Here is a 23,142-nt window from a genome sequence, read left to right on the forward strand (position 1 = left end):
GACAGAATATCGGCAAGCAGGTAAACTGCGGTACATATATTCATAAAAAATACAAATCTTCCGCATTTTCCACAGGGCGTAATGTTATTTTCTGACCAGTGACTGAGAGATATCCCACTTTTGTAACCATATTAGAAGTACTTGATTAGACATAAATAGTAAATTGCCACAGATTCTATATTTTAAACAGAATTAGTGATTTACATCAGTAATATAACAAATCTTTATTTCTGCAATGGTCTCTTACACTGAGTCTTGGAGAAACATGACATTTAACAATATCTTACCGCTATATCTCCACGACAGTTTCGGGATTGGCAAGTGCCAGCTATTCTGTTTGGCATCAGCACATCCTCCCAGCAAGATGGACCCTTTAAAATAAAATCCAAACAACTTTTTAAATCTAATTGTTAAGAAAAGATATAAAAGTTCCTCTTTACTGGAACTTTGCTAGACGGGAACTTTATTACTCTTCTGCTAACATAATACAGTCAAAGGTTCTAGCATTGCTAAAAAGACATTTATCATTAAAGCTTAATCATTAATAGAAAATGCAGCTCCTTCTGTTCTGTGCCTACTGTTCCTAAGAGCACTCAAACTCTCAACTCTGTATTTCCAATGCTTAAAGTTAGCCAGGGATACTTCTTCATTATGATTAAAAAAGCTACAGAAGATCCATGTTCTGTCTGAATAATATTTATCTGAGCCTGCAGTTGATCGACTGAAAATGGAAAAATGACAATGTTGTTCAGAGGGGGAATATATGGAATCTAAGGTTGGGAAAATGTTAAGTGGCTTTCTTGTATTTGTTTGCTTAACCATTTAAGTGGCTTCTGTTTTACTGAGATGAAAGTCAATACACAAGGGAGGACTTGGGCCTACCTATCACATGGACTTTGATATCTTTTATTTTAAACCAACAAGAGAATTGCTTCAGACTTTCTTCAATCATCTTCGTCATCACCACCTCTAAACAGAATACACATTAGTAATCAAAAAGTATGCAACAAGGGAGTAAGACCATATTGATGGTGTTTAAATTATCATTATATCTCATCTAAATATTTTGTTAAAGAAAAAAAGCCATTTCTAAAGTAAACAGATAGAAAATCTTGAATGGTCATTGCTACAACTTGTTGAATGGAAACAATATTTATGGTTCCGATAAAAGATAGACAAAAAGAAATAACTTCCAAGTTAAAGACAACAGTCATCATTATTAATATTCCAGAATTGCAAAGTATTATATCTGTAAGCTACGCATTATATCCCCTGGTACCCAAAACACTGGAAATTACAATAAGGTTTCCAATTTTATGTTAATCTCAAAACTACTATTAACAAACAAATGATAAAATGATGTGATAGAAATAAGAAGCTCACACACACACACATACAACCGACAAGAACAAAGAATAAAGGCTTTAACCATTAAAAACATTATTAATCAAATTTAGATGCTGCATAGGACAGTCACTTCTGATGGAATTAAGTAGTAAACTATACGGAAACCCTACCATGTGAAAGGTTTATTTATACAAAAACAAAAACTGGATCTCTCAGCATTTGGGAAATTAATGACAATGTAAATTGTGGCCAGATTGTAAAAACCAAGTCCCAAAACTTACCCTGAACTCACAATGAACCATATCCTTTCCACCCACTCTAACTCTTAGGGAAAGAACAGCCCTTTGGCAAGCGCTACTGATTGCATTATTTGCAGTTACTATTGGGTATGAATAAAGGTTGTTACAATGAAGGCCCCATGGTGGATGCAAGGTTACCTCCACGAGAAGGTGATGCAGTCTCACCTCTCTAGCTTTCTTAGTTCAGAGCTTCACGTCTCTACGACTTTGGCACCTGTCCCAGATGTGACCTTCATCTAGGCATTTTCAACAGGAGGGTCACTTATCAGCACAGACTTCTTGCAGCCAATGCAATGCTTAAAGCCTGGAGACAGAGGCATTCCAAGGACCAAGAGTCGGGACCCAGAACCGACTCTCTAAATCAAACAAGTAAAATAACAGATGAAACATATTCTAAAGTACTAACTATTCATGGAGTACACTAACTATATACAGGAAAAGCAAATTCCCTGGAAGGGAAAACATTTGCAAAGCAAGCCAACATGCTCCGTCTACCAATCTCAGCCAGCAAGAGGGACCTGATGGGGCAGCTCCAAACTTTATACTACCTCACAGCAGCATGAGCCAGAAGAAAGTGCACACACCACACCAAAGGGTACCAATAAGGGAAAAAACTCCAACTATGTACTGGTGCACTGGGCATGCATGCACCTGAAGTGGAAAGGACATGTTGCAACATAGCTCAAAGAACAACAGTTGCAGAACAGTTTAATAACTTTTTTTTTTTACTACTGGGTGTGAATAAAAGTCTTTATAGTGACTCCTCAATTATTTTGCAGGGAGTAAACCAAAACATAAATGCTGATTTAAAACAAACATTCTGCTTTTAACAAGTAACCAAAAATTAAAAATAGATGAAGTAAGGCAACAAAGGAACCTCGCTCAAGGCATCCTTTCCAAGGCTGGTCTACACTAATCGATCCAAGATACGCAACTTCAGCTACGCAAATAGCGTAGTTGATGTCGAAGTATCTTGGATCGAATTACCTGGGGTCCACACGGCGCGGGATCGACGGCCGCAGTTCCCCCGTCGACTGCGCTACTGCCGCTTGCTCTGGTGGAGTTCCAGAGTCGACAGTGAGCGTGTTCGGGGATCGATATATCGCGTCTTAACGAGACGCGATATACCAATCCCGGATAAATCAATTGCTACCCGCCGATACGGCGGGTAGTGAAGACGTACTCCAACAGTTAGAGGAGGGAGACTCAATCTTATTACCAAAAAAAAGAACAGGAGGACTTGTGGCACCTTAGAGACTAACAAATTTATTAGAGCATAAGCTTTCGTGGACTACAGCCCACTTCTTCGGATGCATCTGAAATCTTATTACCATAACTTTACTAGGAATCAGACATAACCTAAAAGACATTAAGGATTTATAACTATATTTATTGTATATTGCCAGATCTTAGTGTAATTTAAATTGCAGATGAAAGATCCATTTGAAAACCTCTCTCCCATTATTCTTTGTGCGTGGGATTTTTACCTTCATTTATGGGAATTTAAGTGATTTATATACAGTTGACATAATCACTTCAGATGATCCTTCTCCAGAAAGAATTACACACGTTTATGTGGAGTACTATATGTGAACATGATGCTTTTCAAAATACTTTGATCCTGATCCTATTTAATATCAATGGTAAAACTCCCATTGACTTCACTAGTGTAAGATTGTACCCAAGACACCTAATTCTTCTCCCACCTACGCCATTGTAAACTGGTGTAACTCTCTCAAAGTCAATGGAGCTATACCAGTATAAGTGATAGAAGAATCAGGCACAAGGTCTCTACACAAGGAAGTTTATAATCCAAATAACCTATCCTGGAAGGACATTACCAGCCATAGCGTTCATCATCAAGGCTTCATGAGCAGCAAACACTACAGGTCAATTTTTGTATGCTGGTGCTTCACTGAAATCAATGGATGCACACCAGCATAAAATTTGCCCAAACATCTGGAAATAAGAGTTTCCAGGACTGGTCTCCAAGTCAAAGAAAAATAAAATATAATAAAGGACAGTAGTGCCAATGCAAGAAAGAAGAGATATAAAAATAAGTGGCTATTAAGGAGGGATTTGAAGGAAAGCACAGTTATGTTGACTGTGCCAAAGTGGTTTATAAATATTACTGAATTACAACTTTCACTTTCATTTTCTGTAGGCACAAAACTACCCAGACCAAAAAGAAAAATCATATATATTTTTCCCCTTTTGATAGCTTATTGCCTGATGTAACTTGCACTTCAAGTCAATAGTAGTGTTTTAGTTTACCCTGATAGGTATTAGATCAGGGGTGGGCAAACTACAGCTTACGGGCTGGATCCAGCCTCTCAGGGCTTTGGATTCAGCCCACATCCCTGCGGCCCCCAGGCGGGGGGGTGGGTGGGTGGTGAGGGCAGGCAGAGGGCTCCATGCATTGCCCTTGCCTCCAGGCACCGCCCCCCGCAGCTCCCATTGGCCAGGAACGGGGAACCACGGCCAATGGGAGCTTCAGGGGAGGTGCCTGGAGGTGCAGCAAGGGCAGTGCATGCAGAGCGCTCCTCCCTCTCTCCCCAAGGGGCCGCAGCGCTTCTGGGAGCAGCACGGGGCCAGGGACAGGGCAGGCATGTAGGGAGCCTGCCCTGGCACCGGTGCGCGCCGCTGCAACCCCGGAGCCGCTTGAGGTAAGCAGCACCGGGACGGAGCCCGAACCCCTCTTGTACCCAACCCCCCCAACCCCTTGCCTGCAACTTGCACCCCTCCTGCACCCCAACGCCCTGCCCTGAGTCCCCTCATACACCCCGGACCCCTCCTGCACCCCAACCCACTGCCCTGAGCTCCCTGCTGCACCCTGCACCCGTGTACCCCAACCCTCCTGCTGCACCCCGCACCCTCCTGCACCCCAACACCCTTCCCTGAGCCCTCTCATACACTCTGCACCCCTGCTCTGCCCCAATCCCTTGCCCTGAGCTCCTTCCTGCACACTGCACCCCCTCCCACACCCCACACTCCCTCCTGCACCCCAACCCCCTGCCCCGGCCCTGCATACAATTTCCCAACCCAGATGTGGCCCTCGGCCCAAAAAGTTTGCCCACCTCTGTATTAGATTGAGCATTTAAGGAAACAGAGTGGTCTAGCAGCTAGAGACCGTGGCAAGGAGTCAGGAGATGTTGATTCTGTTCTTGACTGTCACTGACATGCTGAGTGACTAAGGGAAAGTCACTTAGTCCATATCTAAACTGGCCCATAGCAAAATGAGGTTAATACTTTTCACCCAAAACTGTGAAGAAGTTGCAGCTCTTCAGATGAAAGATGCTATGGTATGTAAAGTGTTGTTAATAATAATTTCACATATTTTAAAAAGATACTGTTTAGCTGAAATCTTATATCTAACTTTCCATGTTAGTAAAGCAGCAAAAGTTATAAACCCTTGAAAATGCAATATAATTAAAATGCTGACATTTGTTTAACGATACTGGTACTAAATGTCATTGGTATAATTGTGCCAAAATAAAAACACACATTCAAGTGAGATAAGCACTTTGAAATGCAATTTTTGTTTTGTTCTTTCCTAAGCTTTAGAAAAATCTGTCAAACTACAAATCAGCCAATCAGTCGCACTGTTGAAACACATTGTGCACTACAGTGTTTATAATTATTAGTTTATATTAATCAGAGTGTATTATGAGAAGAAAAAACCTCCTGATTGCAAGATTAAAGAGACTGCCCTTCATGTAGTAGTCACATGGCTGCTAAAGAAAGCTGCAGATCAAAATAAAAACACCAACGATTTTTTTTTCACGCATGTAAAAGGGAAAAGAGCAGAATAAAAACTAAGTATCAAGAAGACTGGAATATGAATGAATAAGAAAAAAAAGTTAAAAAGTATAGTTGAATTTACTTTTCCTATTAATATATGTTTTTATTTTTTCTGTTTGGGGGTTTTTGGGGGGAGGGGATGGGAGGCATATTGGATCGTAGGTCCATGATAAAGACAGGAAAGACAAGGAGGATTCAGGTGCCCTTAAATGTATCGGCAGAAACTTGATTAAACTGGGACTGCTTTCCAGCTGTAGTGAAGGTTTAAAGTTACTTTAAAAGCTGTAGCTGCATTTTGATCCCTTGCAATCATCACTTTAAAAAAACGAAAACTGGAGAGGTGTTCTAGAGATCTCAGATGACAAATTATTCAAAATGCAGTAGTTAGATTGAGTTGTTGACCTGTGAAATCAGAGAAAGGTCGGAAACAGAGGTCAACAATAGAATTCATGATTCATCAAATAGTTTGAATCATTAGAAGGCTGGAAACTATCCATGTATTTAATGCTTTGTATTTTCCCTGCTTTATATTCTTCCCCAGTGAACAATATGCAGTAGAATATCATTAAAACACATCTTTGTACCTACTAATATCTACATTGGTGACATAAATCATTAAAATGTTGAGCAAATGACCCAACTGAGGGACAAACATTAATGCAAAAAAGATTTTTAAAGTAATGTAAGGAATAACGTCTGGTGCATAAGAGAATTCAAACTAGAGTACAAGTCACTAAGGAAGTGCTACAGTATATCTAAGCCAAGTCCAGTGGCAACTGCTCACATTCCTTGGGAGAATATCCTCTATGGCCTTCGATATTCTAGATAAATTTGGTGTGCTAAGCCCTGTTTGGCCCTCCCAGAATGCTTCTAATTCCTTGCACCCACAAACAAAATATCTCCTATACAAAAGGTGCTGAAACCACCCTTTGGATTAGGTTTCCTTTTTGTTACTGTGTGATTAGCCAGTCTCCACTGCTACAGGGCCAGCAGGGAGTGTGGTCTTTGGCATCACAGATACAATTGTGGCCTTTCCACCATTATCATCCCTCAGTCACTTGCTGGTGACTTGTCTGTTGCACTTGCTGCACTTCATTGCACAAGGGGTTAAATTTGCCAGAAATCACTTATCTGTGCAAATTGTGCTGAACACATAGTAACAGAAATCAGTGCAAAAAAGTCTAAAAAAATTAACCAAATGTCCAAATGTCCATAGTGTCCAGGGTGTAATTCCTTAATTACACCCTGGACACTATGGCCAAAGCATTTATGTTACAGCTGTCAGCCCAAGTGTTCAATTGTTGCACATTCTTAACATGCTGCTTTATCTACTTGCAATTGCAATATATTCCATCTTTCTATTTGAGGCATGAAAATTACTCATGGGCATATTCCAACAGCAAAATGGTGTACAATTTAACACAGGCCATGAGTGTTGGGGGAATAGTGACACTGCTTACCCAACGTGCTGTAAGACATCAAGTGCATTTTATAACATCTTAGCAGAAAACAATTAATCTTAGCCATTATTTTCTCCTAATTCTCTCTACTTATGTTTGAAAGGCTTTCATAAAGAAGGCATTTGAGCCTTGGAATCACATTTTGGGGCAATGCATGTTTTCCTATACCTGCATATATGTTCTCATAGATTCTCTATTCTTGGAGCTGGTCCTTCAATATTACCTCTCAGAAAAATTATAGGGCAATTATCAGGCTTTCCCTTCCCCGTATTGAAAATTGCCTCTGCTCTCATTGCAGAGATCCTTCACAAAGCAATGTTTTTCAGCAGCCTATTGGCATTCAATAAGTAACCTCTGCTAGTCCAGTTACACTGATAGCTTTCCTCTCTTTCTGCCCATTTGCTAATCCTATTGTTGCATAATCTAGTGCCTCCACACCTCTTATTCTTATACACTGTGAGAATTCTCATAACTGTTCTCAAGTCCAAAGAATGAGTGCCTTGCAAGAAGGCATTGGAATTTGAAAAGGAACTAAAATTATTATTTTTATTGATTTTTATTCAGGATATTAAAGGTCAGATGGTATTGCTGTGGTATTAATAATCATTTTGTATGTTTTATTTTAATGGTCCCTGCAGCTTCATGGATGTCCCAGAGCAGATGTGAGAGATAGGCAGATGACATTCACAGGAGTGGAATGGCTGACAAAATTGAGCTCCATCCATGAAGAGCAGGGAGGATTTATTCCTGGATATGCACAGAGAAATGAATAAGGATTTGGACTGAAGGTATCATTTTTTGTCAATGCAATTAACACCTACAATACAGTAGAGCTATCATGTTGAGAACATTCACCAGTGGTAAAACAGCACCTTCACCCAGTCTCAACTCCCCTAAACAAGAATATTACCCTCCTCTAATAATCCCCATGTACACCAAATTTCCATTGCTGAATGAGGGCATGTTTGTTCTGAGCACGGTACAAGGATGGTACATCCAAACAGAGCCTTTCATTCTTTTTACTAAAGCAGTAATGCAGAGGACAAATTAAGACTTACAGATACAGCGATTTATTTTTATGAATTCTTTAACAGTTTTAATTTAGGAGAACCATCTGATTATCTTCAGCTTTTCAAGCTCTCTTTACTAAGAATAATCTAGCTGCTGTGTGAGCGAAATTGCAGCTACCCAGATTAGAGTCAGGCAAAGACCACATGATGTGCTTTAAGTGTTGAGAGATTGGAGATCTCATTTCAATTCAGAATGAGTAAATCTATTTGAATAACAACATTTATTATCATGTAGAGCTTCATATTTATTTCAGGTTGCTTTATATCTTGATAATTATGCATACAACTGGACTGTGTTTATTAAATGAGATAAGGTGCTTATTATATTTCTAGTGAATGCCCAGATATCATCATCATATAAACATTATTACTTTGCTACCAAATAAAACCACATAAATAACAGCTTCCATTTTTGTGGAAAATATATTGCTCTAAATCCCCAAAGGGCAGCCGAACAATGTTAGCTACCTTGTTTAAAAGAAAAAAAGAAAAAAGAAAAAGAAAAAGGTATACAGAAATGTTAAATTACCAATTTAACCAGGAGATTTTTACTAGTCTTTTTACAATTTGTTCCATTTACAGTACTTGAACTGTTATCATAAAATAATTGTCAGTGTGTATGGGCAGGTGGAGACCGGTGGCTGCTGGCTGGGAGCCCAGCTCTGAAGGCAGAGCAGTGCAGAAGTAAGGATGGCATGGTATGGTAATGTCATCCTTACTTCTCCACTGCTGCATACAGAGCTGGGTCCTCAGGCAGCAGCCGACACTCTCTGGCCACCCAGCTCTGAAGGCAGCAGTGTAGAAATAAGGGTGCATGGTATGGTATTGCCACCCTTACTTCTGTGCTGCTGCTGGCGGAACGCTGTCTTCAGAGCTGGGTGCCTGGCCTGCAGCCACTGCTCTCCTGCCACCCAGCTCAGAAGGCAGCGCAGAAGTAAGAGTGGCAATACCACAATCCCCTCTAAAATAACCGTATGATCGCCTGCAACTCCCTTTTGGGTCAGGGCCCCCAATTTGAGAAACTCCCCCATGAAACTGATATAGTATAGGGTAAAAGCACACAAAAGACCAGATTTCACAGGGGGAGAGCAGATTTCATGGTCCGTGATGCGTTTTTCATGGCCGTAAATTTAGTAGGGCTATAGTCATAGAACCTGGGCAAAATCATACAAATCCTCATTTATATGAATAATCTCCTCAGTATCAATGGGATAAGCCACCTGAGTAATGACTTACTCATGTGAAAATTTGCAAGATAAAAACTCTTATACTAGCAGTGTCCTATCTTACTCTATACAAAATTTTCAGATGTGAGTTCTGGCTCCAGTAGAGGCTGGCATCTGAAGACAACCATTTTGAGAGAAGAATGTCTGGATCTCACACACAATAAACTGATTCTAATGAAGCTGTCATGGTTAATGTTGCCAAGCCATGAACACAAAAAAAGCTTGCAGAAGAAAAGCAGATCTGCCCCACTACCAAGGAAGATGCTGCTCTAATGGCCAAACAAAAATTTGGAGGGGAATGCAAATACAAGTGTTTAGGAAATACAGTTTGTAACAGCAGCTGGTTTGCTTGAAATCAACATATTTCTGCAATGAAATATTCCCAAAAGAAAAATTATACAAATTTATATAAGGATAGGGTGACCAGACAGCAAGTGTGAAAAATCGGGACGGGGGTTGGGGATAATAGGAGCCAATATAAGAAAAAGCCCCAAATATTGGGACTGTCCCTACAAAATCGGGACATCAGGTCACCCTATATAAGGAAAACAGACTGTAGATCGGCCAAAAGAAGAACAGGAGGACTTGTGGCACCTTAGAGACTAACAAATTTATTAGAGCATAAGCTTTCGTGGACTACAGCCCACTTCTTCGGATGCATATAGAATGGAACATATATTGAGGAGATATATATACACACAGACAGAGAGCATAAACAGGTGGGAGTTGTCTTACCACCTCTGAGAGGCCAATTAATTAAGAGAAAACAAACTTTTGAAGTGATAATCAAGCTAGCTCAGTACAGACAGTTAGATAACAAGTGTGAGAATACTTACAAGGGGAGATAGATTCAATGTTTGTAATGGCTCAGCCATTCCCAGTCTTTATTCAAACCGGAGTTGATTGTGTCTAGTTTGCATATCAATTCTAGCTCAGCAGTTTCTCGTTGGAGTCTGTTTTTGAAGTTTTTCTGTTGTAATATAGCCACCCGCAGGTCTGTCACTGACCAGACAGGTTAAAGTGTTCTCCCACTGGTTTTTGAGTATTTTGATTCCTGATGTCAGATTTGTGTCCATTAATTCTTTTGCGTAGAGACTGTCCGGTTTGGCCAATGTACATGGCAGAGGGGCATTGCTGGCACATGATGGCATATATCACATTGGTAGATGTGCAGGTGAACGAGCCCCTGATGGTATGGCTGATGTGATTAGGTCCTATGATGATGTCACTGGAATAGATATGTGGACAGAGTTGGCATCGGGGTTTGTTACAAGGATAGGTTCCTGGGTTAGTGGTTTTGTTCAGTGATGTGTGGTTGCTGGTGAGTATTTGCTTTAGGTTCGGGGGTTGTCTATAAGCGAGGACAGGTCTGTCTCCCAAGATCTGTGAGAGTAAAGGATCATCTTTCAGGATAGGTTGTAGATCTCTGATGATGCGCTGGAGAGGTTTTAGTTGGGGGCTGAAGGTGACAGCTAGTGGTGTTCTGTTATTTTCTTTGTTGGGCCTGTCTTGTAGGAGGTGACTTCTGGGTACTCGTCTGGCTCTGTCAATCTGTTTTTTCACTTCAGCAGGTGGGTATTGTAGTTTTAAGAATGCTTGATAGAGATCTTGTAGGTGCTTGTCTCTATCCGAGGGATTGGAGCAAATGCGGTTATATCTTAGGGCTTGGCTGTAGACAATGGATCGTGTGGTGTGTCCTGGATGGAAGCTGGAGGCATGTAGGTAAGTGTAGCGGTCAGTAGGTTTCCGATATAGGGTGGTATTTATGTGACCATCGCTTATTAGCACAGTAGTGTCCAGGAAATGGACCGCTTGTGTGGATTGATCTAGGCTGAGGTTGATGGTGGGATGGAAATTATTGAAATCATGGTGAAATTCCTCAAGGGCTTCTTTTCCATGGGTCCAGATGATGAAGATGTCATCAATGTAGCGCAAGTAGAGTAGGGGCGTTAGGGGACGAGAGCTAAGGAAGCGTTGTTCTAAGTCAGCCATAAAAATGTTGGCATATTGTGGGGCCATGCGGGTACCCATAGCAGTGCCGCTGACTTGAAGGTATATATTGTCCCCAAATGTGAAATAGTTGTGGGTGAGGACAAAATCACAAAGTTCAGCCACCAGGTTAGCTGTGACATTATCATTATTAACACCACTAGCTGTCACCTTCAGTCCTCCTGTTCTTCTTTTGGCGGATACAGACTAACACGGCTGCTACTCTGAAACTGTAGATTGGCCATTACCTACCGGCTAGTATGCATGGAATGCAGAGTTAAGCATTTTGAATGGCTAACAATTTTCACAAAACAGGATCCTTTGGGTACCTGGTGCAACTCCTTATTTGTCTGGACAGTACCAAGTACACTTTCACAGCTCAATAAACAAACAATAATTGAAAACACATCCATTAATCTATTATCTGAATTTCATTTATTTTCAGTTAACACAAGCAGATCCCAGATGATCATACATGACAGTGCAATGGGGTGCATAAACCCATGTCAGGGATTAGTACATACAGAAGTGGCAGGAAATGGACTATCTGGGTTCAGTTGCAGCTGCTGCAATAGAAGACTTAACTTTCATGGTCAAAGGGAGGCTGAGAAGGAAATTCTTTCTAAGAGTCCTGCTGGAGATCTCTGTGAGCCAAAGGAGCTTGCAAGTCACTGAGTCAGAGAGATCAATACATTCAAAAGACAAACTCCACCCCTGGTTAGCAGGTTGTGTTTTTCACTGGGACTGGCTAAGCAAGCTTTATTTTACAAGGCTATAATAAAGCACAAGGTACTTTTACACTGGGACTTTTGAGGATACAATGAATTATGGTGTGCTGGAAGCTTGGGAAGGATGAATTAACTTTGGACAAAGAGACTCCCCTTCCTTTTACCCCATAAGGAAGCTATGATTCTGAATATGGACTGAACACATTTTACATGGTACACCTCTACCCCGATATAATGCGACCCGATATAACACAAATTCGAATATAACACGGTAAAGCAGTGCTCGGGGGGGGGGGGGGCAGGGCTGCGCACTCCAGCGGATCAAAGCAAGTTCAATATAATGCGGTTTCACCTGTAACGCGGTAAGATTTTTTGGCTCCCGAGGCCAGTGTTATATCGGGGTAGAGGTGTATTCAACAAAGATACAGCTTCCTTCCGCAAACACCTGAACTTGCTTCACTCATGCTGATGATTAAGCATGTCGTTTTCGCCCAACATCCTCGTTCACTGATGTCACCATATAATCTCTTCATATACAACCCAAATCTATATTAAATTCAGCTAGTACAGATGGTAACTACACACTAAAAATCCTGAATATAGGAAGAAGTCCTGTATTACACAGCCACCAAGGGATGACTGGCACAAGAAGAAGATGCGGAAATGCAAACAAAAAGGAAGAGTCATTGTCCATAAAATGGCTAGAATAAGCGAAGAGTGCCATAATGTATTCTATAAATAATTGTATAGCGTAAGGCCCGTGTACCCATAATAAGTCATTATAATAAATTCTTCAACAAATCTAAATGTGTCTTCATACCAGATAGGCAGGTAGCAAAATACCTGCAATGAACACTACATGGGTTATGGGAAGAGAAATATAATCATCATCTGTTTATTGATCTGTCACATGCTGCCGGAAAGGCTTTAAACAGAAAATCGTAAGTAAAATCCTCAGCTGATGTAAATCATCATAATCCCACTAAAGTAAGTGGAGATCCAGCTGAGGACCTGGCCCTGAGTCTATTTTCCTTTCATATTACAAGCTGAAATATCTACCTTCTAGTTAATAGATTTCAAAAACTTCCACACTTATCAAACACAACCAGAACTAATTCTGATTCTAACACATTCACATTACAAAGAAAGACATTTTTTCTTCTATCCTCTTCTTTTGGTCTCAATGCTTAACGCTGCTGGACACCAAAATCAGGGTTTACACTATAGTTAAGGAAATTGAAAGTGCACCTGGAACCCTAAAAATTATAGGAGATACTTTTCTCCAAGCTGTCTGAAGCACCACGTTCAATTCCTTGTTTTTTTCTAATTTTAATTACTACAAAGTTTTCATTCTGCCTTCAAATAAATCTGAGGTGCATATGGTACATAAAGAATTGTCCCTCAGCACTCTGCAATGAGGAGATTTTTAACTGTTTGCCCACAGTGTTTACACATCACTCTGAATCTATGATCAGTGGAGAGAGAGCCAAAGAAGACTGTGGTAAATAACTTAGAGCTGATGACTTGTAAGGTGTGTGAGCATCATCAAAACGTTATCTGAAGCACAACTGCAATATTCAATGTTTATTTAGATTTAAAAGAATCTACACCAAAGAATACCCATCTGGAGCTGTGAAGGCCCTTGGTTTAATTTTGAAAGTCCAAGGAGAAGTTTCCCAATCAATCCAACAGCAGAGCTTACCCTTGCTCTCCTCCCAACCACATCACACTGATCAGCTGTCAGCAGACTCAAAGTGAATTAGAAATTTCATCCCATTTCACATTTTCCTCAAAACAGAAATCCTACTCTAACTGCCTCAGCCCTCCTCTAGTGCTCCAATAAATTGGCTCTGCAGCCCTGGATGAGCAGCCCACTACTTCAGGGTATGTTGGACTGTGTGGGACAGAACAGCCCAGGAGGCGCTCCCTCACCAAGAATGCTGTGCTGGCAGCCCTGTCTCTTTTACACTGAAGGAGTCTTTGCTTTAGTGTCCACGTTGACCTCAAATGTGATAGTATGGCACACGGAGAGAGACGGTCTCTTAGGTAGGAAGGTCCAGGCCATGTAACTATTGTGCTTCTTCTGGAAATCAGTAAATAGTCTTTCAGCCAAACCTTTATTTTATAAATATTATTTTAATTCATGATAGGGTTCAGGCTGATTGCTCTGGAAGGTAAAGCCCCCTCTTCACCCACAGAAGAAGTACAGCACAGCACAGCAAGAGATTGTGGAAACTTCCCATCACTTCACCCACTATGCCACAATCCTGTTCTGGAGAAATCACCTCTAGGGTTCAGGGGGTGGGAGGGGTCAGTCTCTATGCCCATTTAATCTTTAACCTCTCTGTTGAAAAAGCCAACAAGGGTGCCAACTAGTGCCAAGACTGACGATGGTTTTTGCAAAATGGACACTTGTCCAGTAGACACTAGAATGAAATCAATCTATTTTATGTAAGTTCCTTATCAGCTATCAAATGTCTACAAATGTTAGTCACTAACAGCCTAGACTACATTCAAATAAGCAAGCCAGAGGTGAAAGTTTCTACATCCCAGTCACCTGACCCATTTGCTCCCACTTGGGTTATTTTTAGATATATATTTTTGATGGACACAGAAAAACACAAAAGAAAACCTGTATGTAATGCTACCAGACACTACGTTCCCCAATGCTTTAATATTTTGCCTGTTCTTCACTCACCCAGGATTCAATGGGAACTGCTGAGTGCACACTATTTTTGAAAACAAGCCATTTATTTAGATGCCTAAATATGTACACACAACTTTAGGCACCCATTTCTGAAAATACTGGTCTAGATAGAACTTGCCTCATCTGCAGTCAGAGTACCGAAGCAATTAAAAAGGTGAAACCTTTACCAATTCTCAATTTATTTGGTATTCTAAAATAATTATTTTAGAATACACTGGTCTACAATTTTTGAGAAGTCGTCTGCTTCAGAGATAAAATGTGCTATTTATTATGTATTTTGATGTGCTGAATTCAAATATGACAATTAAAACAACTGATTGGCTACTGTTTCTAAGATATTTAAGTTTTTACATTTTATGTCTATGTATATTGTGTAGATAGTAGAGTTTTAATCATAAATTGTAAACCTAGGTCTTTTCATGTGTTTATGGTGGCTTTATGTGATAATATTTCACCTGTCCTGTTTATGTAACACTTTAAAAATCAGCAAAAGGGTTATATAAATAACGTTTATTATGAAACAAAAGGCAAAAAACTATTATGTACATAGTTTAGTCCCATTCAGTGTCTACTCGGCGTTTCTTGGCTTGTCTCTTGTATTCATTAAATGGAGCATCTCTTGTCACTGTCCAGCAATAGTCTGCAAGCATTGATGGGCTCCATTTGCCCTGATAGCGTTTCTCCATTGTTGCAATGTCCTGGTGAAATCGCTCGCCGTGCTTGTCGCTCACTGCTCCGCAGTTCGGTGGAAAAAAATCTAGATGAGAGTGCAAAAAATGTATCTTTAGTGACATGTTGCAACTAAGGCTTTTGTATGCCTTGAGGGGGTTTTCCACCAACAACCTGTAGTTGTCTGCCTTGTTGTTTCCGAGAAAATTTACTGCCACTAACTGGAAGGCTTTCCATGCCGTCTTTTCCTTGCCACGCAGTGCATGGTCAAATGCATCATCCCGAAGAAGTTCATGAATCTGAGGACCAACAAAGACACCTTCCTTGATCTTAGCTTCACTTAACCTTGGAAATTTTCCACGGAGGTACTTGAAAGCTGCTTGTGTTTTGTCAATGGCCTTGACAAAGTGCTTCATCAGACCCAGCTTGATGTGTAAGGGTGGTAACAAAATCTTCCTTGATTCAACAAGTGGTGGATGCTGAACACTTTTCCTCCCAGGCTCCAATGACTGTCGGAGTGGCCAATCTTTCTTGATGTAGTGGGAATTTCTTGCACGACTATCCCATTCGCAGAGAAAACAGCAGTACTTTGTGTATCCAGTCTGCAGACCAAGCAAGAGAGCAACAACCTTCAAATCACCACAAAGCTGCCACTGATGTTGGTCATAGTTTATGCACCTCAAAAGTTGTTTCATGTTGTCATAGGTTTCCTTCATATGGACTGCATGACCAACTGGAATTGATGGCAAAACATTGCCATTATGCAGTAAAACAGCTTTAAGACTCGTCTTCGATGAATCAATGAACAGTCTCCACTCATCGGGATCGTGAACGATGTTGAGGGCTGCCATCACACCATCGATGTTGTTGCAGGCTACAAGATAACCTTCCATGAAGAAGAATGGGACAAGATCCTTTTGATGGTCACGGAACATGGAAACCCTAACATCACCTACCAGGAGATTCCACTGCTGTAGTCTGGAGCCCAACAGCTCTGCCTTACTCTTGGGTAGTTCCAAATCCCTGACAAGGTCATTCAGTTCACCTTGTGTTATAAGGTGTGGTTCAGAGGAGGAGGATGGGAGAAAATGTGGGTCCTGTGACATTGATGGTTTAGGACCAGAAGTTTCATCCTCTTCCTCGTCTGACTCAAGTGAGAATGATTCTGGTGCATCAGGAACCGGCAGTCCTCCTCCGTGGGGTACTGGGTGTATAGCTGATGGAATGTTTGGATAATGCACAGTCCACTTTTTCTTCTTTGACACACCTTTCCCAACTGGAGGCACTATGCAGAAGTAACAATTGCTGGTACGATCTGTTGGATCTCTCCAAAGCATTGGCACTGCAAAAGGCATAGATTTGTTGCACAAGTGTTGCAGCATATGTGTGGGGCCCACCTCTTGTCCTGATCTCCAATTTTGCAGCCAAAATAAAGGTGATAGGCTTTCTTAACCATAGTGGTTATACTGTGCTTTTGTGATGCAAAAGTCACTTCACCACAAACATAGCAGAAGTTATCTGCACTGTTCACACGAGGCATCTCTGCTCACTTTGGCTAAACAGAAATGTGTCCCTTTGCAAAATCAAACACTGACAAATAAGAGAGCACGACACTGTATGATTTCTAGAGCTGATCTAGGGAAATTTGTTCAGCGGAGTGATGTAAGCTTTGTTATGATTGCATCATCCATGACTTCTAGGAATAACATGATGCAATTCATATCATGTATGACGCAATACCAGCTTCAGATTGCATCATTCATTGTTTTGCCTAAAAAGCAAGTACTGTCCAAACCCAGTTATAGATGTATTCATAGATCCAGTCAAAGATGTATTTTAGTCATTTCTGGTTTAAATTGAGATCCCTTCCCTTTATAACTCACTTATCCTCCGCCATTCCCAAGTCAAGGGTCGTATATACTGACCCAATAGCATATCTTGAAAACTAGAGCCAATCAACAATTTTAAGCATCATTTTCATTCTCAGTGACCCAGAATTAGTAAAGTTTGACTACATTTATTTCAGAAGCATTTTGGCTGTAGAGCAGTGTAAGAGGCCACCATTTCAAGCTGTTGGCACCCCGATAAACACTTTAAAGATACAGTGAATCAGAAAAAGAAACAGCAGCTCTATAACCACAGTGCTACAAAAACAGCCCTGCAGCACACTTTGCAAAATAGCTATGCAGCTATTCTCCACCTGCCCTAAAAATCACCCCTAAAAATATTTGCTTCTTCAGCAACCTTCATAAAAACATGTGCCTCACAGAGAGCCCAAAAGGTCAATGGATTTGAAGGAGGAGAGCACATTTCAAAGGATAGGGGCTCTCACATATCTCAAATATGCTTGCCAGCATATTTATACCCGCCCCTTGAAATTTCCATTACATGCATCCGACGAAGTGGGCATTCACCCACAAAAGCTTATGCTCCAATACATCTGTTAGTCTTAAAGGTGCCACAGGACCCTCTGGGGCTCTCACAGGCCAGTATGAAACATCTCTTACTCTTTACTTGTAAACCCATTCTCTTAGCAGTTATTTTTTTCCCTTTGAGACTGTCCTTCAAAAAAAGAATATATCTTTGGTGTGGGGGAATAGGGATTTTTTTTTTTTTTAACAATAATGTTTGTGATTTTGTCATATCACCACCAAAGTCATCATTGTGTCCTTAGTTTAAGCAAAACATTAACAATTTTATATTTTTCAAGTAGAGATGGATCCAATCAGACCTACACTTTGAGGAATTCATAACCTGTGTCTAGATCTAACTTTTGCTCTTAGGTTTTTGTTGGTTTTTTAAAGTTATTTACATATGAGAAATCTCTGTAAAGAGCTAAGATAAGTCAATATACAAACCAAGGACTTTAAGTAGCAATTTTGCTAATAATGCTAACTAGACACCTTGTCATGTAAATTCATTTGTGCTGCACGGAACCATAAAAGAGATAATAAACCAAAGATTTAAGATAAGAAAAATATATCCCCTCAACTCCATGAATATCCCCAAATAATTATCATTTAATTCAAGTGTGATAATTGCAAATCACTTTCTTTGTTTTACATATTTTTGTTTATGAAATATTTTGTATCCTATGAAATGAGATGAAATCCAAGTCTTTCCATTGCAGAGAATACCGGGAGAGCTCATCAGTGGAGCACTTTTCAGACTCTCTGATACTGTCGTGACAAAGCTGGATTAGTGAGATGCTGGATAGATTCTCAGAACAAATTTCTTAACTAATCAACAGAAAGGCTTAAAATAAGATTGTCACTGGTGAAGAACCAACTTTTCAAAAGATGGTCAACCAGACTTTTCAGCTGCTGCAAAATAAAACTCTAAAATCAAGATTACACATACAATACCTGTAGAAAACAGACTTGTACATAATCTATTTCTGATTTTACACATGTTCAGCAATACTGACAGACAAAAGCTTATCAATTTCAGCAAGAATGCCCTGATGTTCCAATGAAAAGCTCATGGGAGAATGAAAACTTAACATACCAAAACTTAAGATGCAATGTATATTAAAGCCTGAGGACACATCTCTGATGCTATTTTTTCCCCGTGGATGCCACTATTGTTTTACTGCAGTACACACGCACCACCACATACCATTTAGAAAACAGGTCAATGTGAACTAATTCATTTTGTTTTAATAACAGGATTTGCAGAAACAAGGATATGCATCAGATGGGTTAAAGTAGCTTCAGACATTAGTCCCATATTCATCCAAGGTTATGTTGCCAACTCATTTTCTTCGGAAAATAAAATTTTCACCCAACAGCATAATTCCCACTAACCCACATAGAAGTGCATCGAGCACTCTTTTGAGAATTTTAAACTAGCACTTAACTAGCGTTAACATACCATGGAAGTAAGTGAAAATTCTAGTGACAGGATCCCTTGATCAAATAAAATGTTCAACTGGCATGTAGATATTTGTATGAGCAAACATTGCTTAAATGTACTCTTATATAAGTCCAGAGGGAGCAGTGAAAGGGTGAAAATGGAACTGAAAGCTGGAAAATTAGAAAAACCAGGAGACAGAAATGAAGAGAAGCAAGCAATAAAATCAATTTTCAATAAAATCTATTTGTTCAAGTGCGAGAGGGATTAAATGTAGGGTTTCTGTTCATTGCACAGGGCCCAAAGGCCAAGGAAGTCGGAGATCCATCCAGCACATTAGATCCTTTCAGGTAAACACACTAAGGGTATGGCTTCACTGCAGGTAACCTAGGCTCCTAGCAGCTTTTAGAACAAGTTATCTCTCCCTTCCGTCCACACAGAGAAACCTCTAATCAGGGTCTGGAGGTGATTTAAGCCTTAGCTAGGGATGTGGGTTAGAACTCAGGCTACACTATAACTTGGGCAGGAACCTGCCCACTTTGCAGCGAGGATGCAGACAAAATTCACTTGAGTACTCACAGTTCTCCAATGCTTTCCCCATAATATCCCACAAAGGACAGACAAGTTCTCCCATAATTGATTGGGGGAAAAAATCCTAGAGTGTCTCAGCACAAAGAATCATGGGATACACCCCCAGCCACACATTGGACAGTGCAGAAACAGTGAGGACACTGTAATTCAGGTAGACCTTTTGCTGTGGGGATGCTCACATCCAAGCTAAGCCAACCCAGATGTTCAGACCTGGGTGCCAATCACCCTGGTTTAACTGTGCAGTCAAGACATACCTAACATACAATACTGAAAACATATGTGGTCCCTATTCCAGATATTGTGGAAGGAGGTATTCTCTAGTAAATCCATAGATGGCACACATACATTCACTTCAGTTTTGCACAATGATGATATGTTGGAATGTTTGTTAATAGCTGTCATATTTTAAACTACCCCAAATCAAAATATTTTGAGAGTTATACTTGGAACAGGCCCCTTGTAGAAATATAAGATGTCATTTATTGTGTGCAACACATCTGAGTTCAATCTGTATCAGATTATATTACCAATTAAATCTTAATTTTGCAATTATGGTATCTATTGTGTCATTTATGGAGGTGATCGCTTACATCCAAACAACTCCATTTCAAACTAAGTCCACACGTAAGAACCTAGTCTGCTAATTACTTTTTTAGTTTGAGAGAAACTGTGGCCCTCAGCGATAAACTTAGGCTACTATTATTAATATCTTGACAGCTATTGCAAACTAATCTGAATTTCTAAACCAGACTTCATTGCATTTTATTCTGAATAGAGAGTTTGCCTGTTTGTTTTTATAACATTTTTTGCTAGTATCTGGTTCCTTTTACATGTAATGAAAGACATGACAGATTCTTTAAAAAATTCTAAACACTCTTGAATAATGTTCTAGCTATCACCACAATGCAGTTTTCCCTGTTCATGATTTAATTTAAAACATGACACACACAAAAAGAAATTGAGGTGATTAATTACAATTAATACTATCAATATTTCACAAGTCAGTGTCAATGAACAGGCTTAACCATTTATATTTATTATCATCATCAGGTTTAGCTATAACAAACTTCTGATTTACAAAGAAATCACAGTGTCCATGTAAGCTGTAACAATGTGAGAGAATCTAATGTTGGCAACTCAATTTTAAGAAGAATGTAAGTGTGCAGTACAGCATATCATGTATTAGTAAACAAAATATGCAGTATTTCTTTGAATACACAAATAGTAGTAGTCCACTCCAGTCATTCAACTTTACACAGTTATTCTTTACACTCAGGTAACTTTTCAAATATTCAGTTTCCATATAATGTGTAAGTCTAAGACATCGTTCATGGTTATTTTATACACTGTACTTTAAAACAAAGACCAGAGATCACAAAACACTACAGAGCCACTGCCTCTCTACAACAGGACAATTACACTTTTGTGTGTATGGGGGTGGGGGGAAGAATGCTACAAAGTATATAACTACAGGAAAGTTTTGCAAGCAAACTATTTTTAATTGCCAGTATAGTTGATATATCCTGAAAACTAGTACCTGACATAATTTGCCCTGAGATACGCAGAAAAACAAGACCATTGCCCAGGCTGGAAGAACACACAAATAGTTCAAAGTCACCTTCGTATACCCACATATACCTCCTCTGCCAAGATGCACTGTGTCTTCCTTGGTGATAATTAACAATCTGTACCTGAAAATCAAGGTGTGTAATAAAAAAATCGGAAGTCTTAATTTAACTTTTTTTTTTTTTTTGATAGTCAAGCTGAAATGGAATCTAGCTGGCTCTCTCATAGCAGCATTACTTCTGCAGCACCAACCAGAGTCTAAAGTAGTAAAATATAATTATATTAAAAAGAGATATGACTAGGAATACAGTGAGCAGATTTCTTGAATATGAAAGTGAACTTTTACATAGTTGAACTGTCCTTTTAATTCACTTGTTAGGGATACTTATTTCTTTAACAATATCTGAATTCTCAATACAAACTCATAGGATTTTCTCTTCTAGAATTTCTAGAACTTCACAAAACATTCTAAGCCAAAATCAGTATTCCTGAGCTACTGTCTATTGAGGCAATAGACTTAAATCTAATAAAACTATTTAACAATCTAAACAAATTAAAAAATATATATTCCCCAAGTTCTCTGATTCCTGATATATGAATAGGACTTAACCTGCTACGGTCCTTACCCATCCTACCCAAACAAGGGGCAAATCCTGTGTAAAGGTGCCACCCAATCTGCGATATCACCCATCACAAGAGCAAAGATTTATACCTATGTACAATAACTATTAATCTGCATGTAGTTATAAAGTGAAAAAACCATTAACATGCTTCATAGGTCCCATATTTTTTTTCCCCTGGAGGAAGAGGCGATGGCATATTGGCAGTATAGTCATGCATAATGGTACAGAGAGTCAGAATGGTCTTGTGCCTAGATCCCTGGACTGGGAATCAGGACACTAGAATCTATTCCCGGCTCTGCTAGGGGCCTGCTGAGTGACCTTGGGCAAGTCATTTCACCTCTCTGTGTCTCAGTTCCCCTGTCTGTAAAATGGGTATAATGACATTTACCTCCTTTGTAAACTGCTTCAAGATCTGCTGATGAAAAGTGCTATGTAAGAGCTAGCTGTTATTGTTACAGAAAACCTGGGTTTAGCTAATCAATTTTATTTTTATTGTTGCTAGGCAAGAATATTTTGCATTGAATTCAATGGAACTTTTGCAGGATTTTTTTTACTGGTCTTTCATAAAAAAATAAAAAATAAAATATCAGTTCCATACCCTAAGCAAAATTTTGCATGTGTCGATGCATATTTTACTTCTGTTCAGCAGATTTAAACTTAATTGAGATTATACTTCCTATTACACTGGGGAAAACCTGACATGATTTTAAACACAGAAAAACAAATTGTTAAGTCTTTTACAATCACAGTTTGCAATTAACTTCTCATCCCTAATGCAAGTATAGCACTAATCTATCAACTCATGCATTGTTACATTTGTCTCATTATACTGCATGATCACAGAAAATATACCGCATTATGGAAAATGTGTGTGTGTTGGTGGATCTCCACTCAGCCACTATCTTAAAACACTTCCCTGAAAAGCTAAATGGGCTTAAACTGAGTGGAAATAAATTATTATAGCTTCTGTCTAGTGTTTTATGTTTTTCACGATAGCAATCCCTGTTATCTCAAAGTGATATTCATGTGCCAATCACATTCAGGCTTGCCTCATTTATTATAAAAGCACTGACCTTTCAAACATTCTCCTGGTCTTCCTTTAAAAAATAAACAAACATGTCAGTGTCAGTGAAGTGGAAAATTAGCCTTTTGAAACAAAACAAAAAATACCTACATTAAAAAAAAAGCCATAACTGGACGAAAAATACATGCTG

At 39.6% G+C, this 23,142-nt stretch overlaps 1 protein-coding gene and 1 long non-coding RNA gene across 7 annotated transcripts in view; one reads left to right on the plus strand and one right to left on the minus strand.

Moving 5' to 3' along the window:
- Window positions 1-23,142, minus strand: part of PRKN (parkin RBR E3 ubiquitin protein ligase) — a 1,174,462-nt gene that overhangs the window by 597,266 nt on the left and 554,054 nt on the right. For 5 of the 6 annotated variants that reach the window (XM_065590382.1, XM_065590383.1, XM_065590386.1 and 2 more), the window contains one exon: window positions 288-371. The exons of the other annotated variant lie outside the window; for it this stretch is intronic. In XM_065590382.1, coding sequence (XP_065446454.1) covers window positions 288-371 — 84 coding nt within the window. The remainder of the gene's footprint in view (window positions 1-287; window positions 372-23,142) is intronic. 6 annotated transcript variants of the gene reach the window in all.
- Window positions 4,181-9,378, plus strand: LOC122174380 (uncharacterized). Its single transcript, XR_006176104.2, has 3 exons — window positions 4,181-4,312; window positions 7,546-7,695; window positions 9,286-9,378. It is a non-coding gene; the product is annotated as an uncharacterized LOC122174380 (long non-coding RNA).

Source organism: Chrysemys picta, chromosome 3 (genome assembly GCF_011386835.1).
Source record: "Chrysemys picta bellii isolate R12L10 chromosome 3, ASM1138683v2, whole genome shotgun sequence".
Lineage (NCBI taxonomy): Eukaryota > Metazoa > Chordata > Testudines > Emydidae > Chrysemys > Chrysemys picta.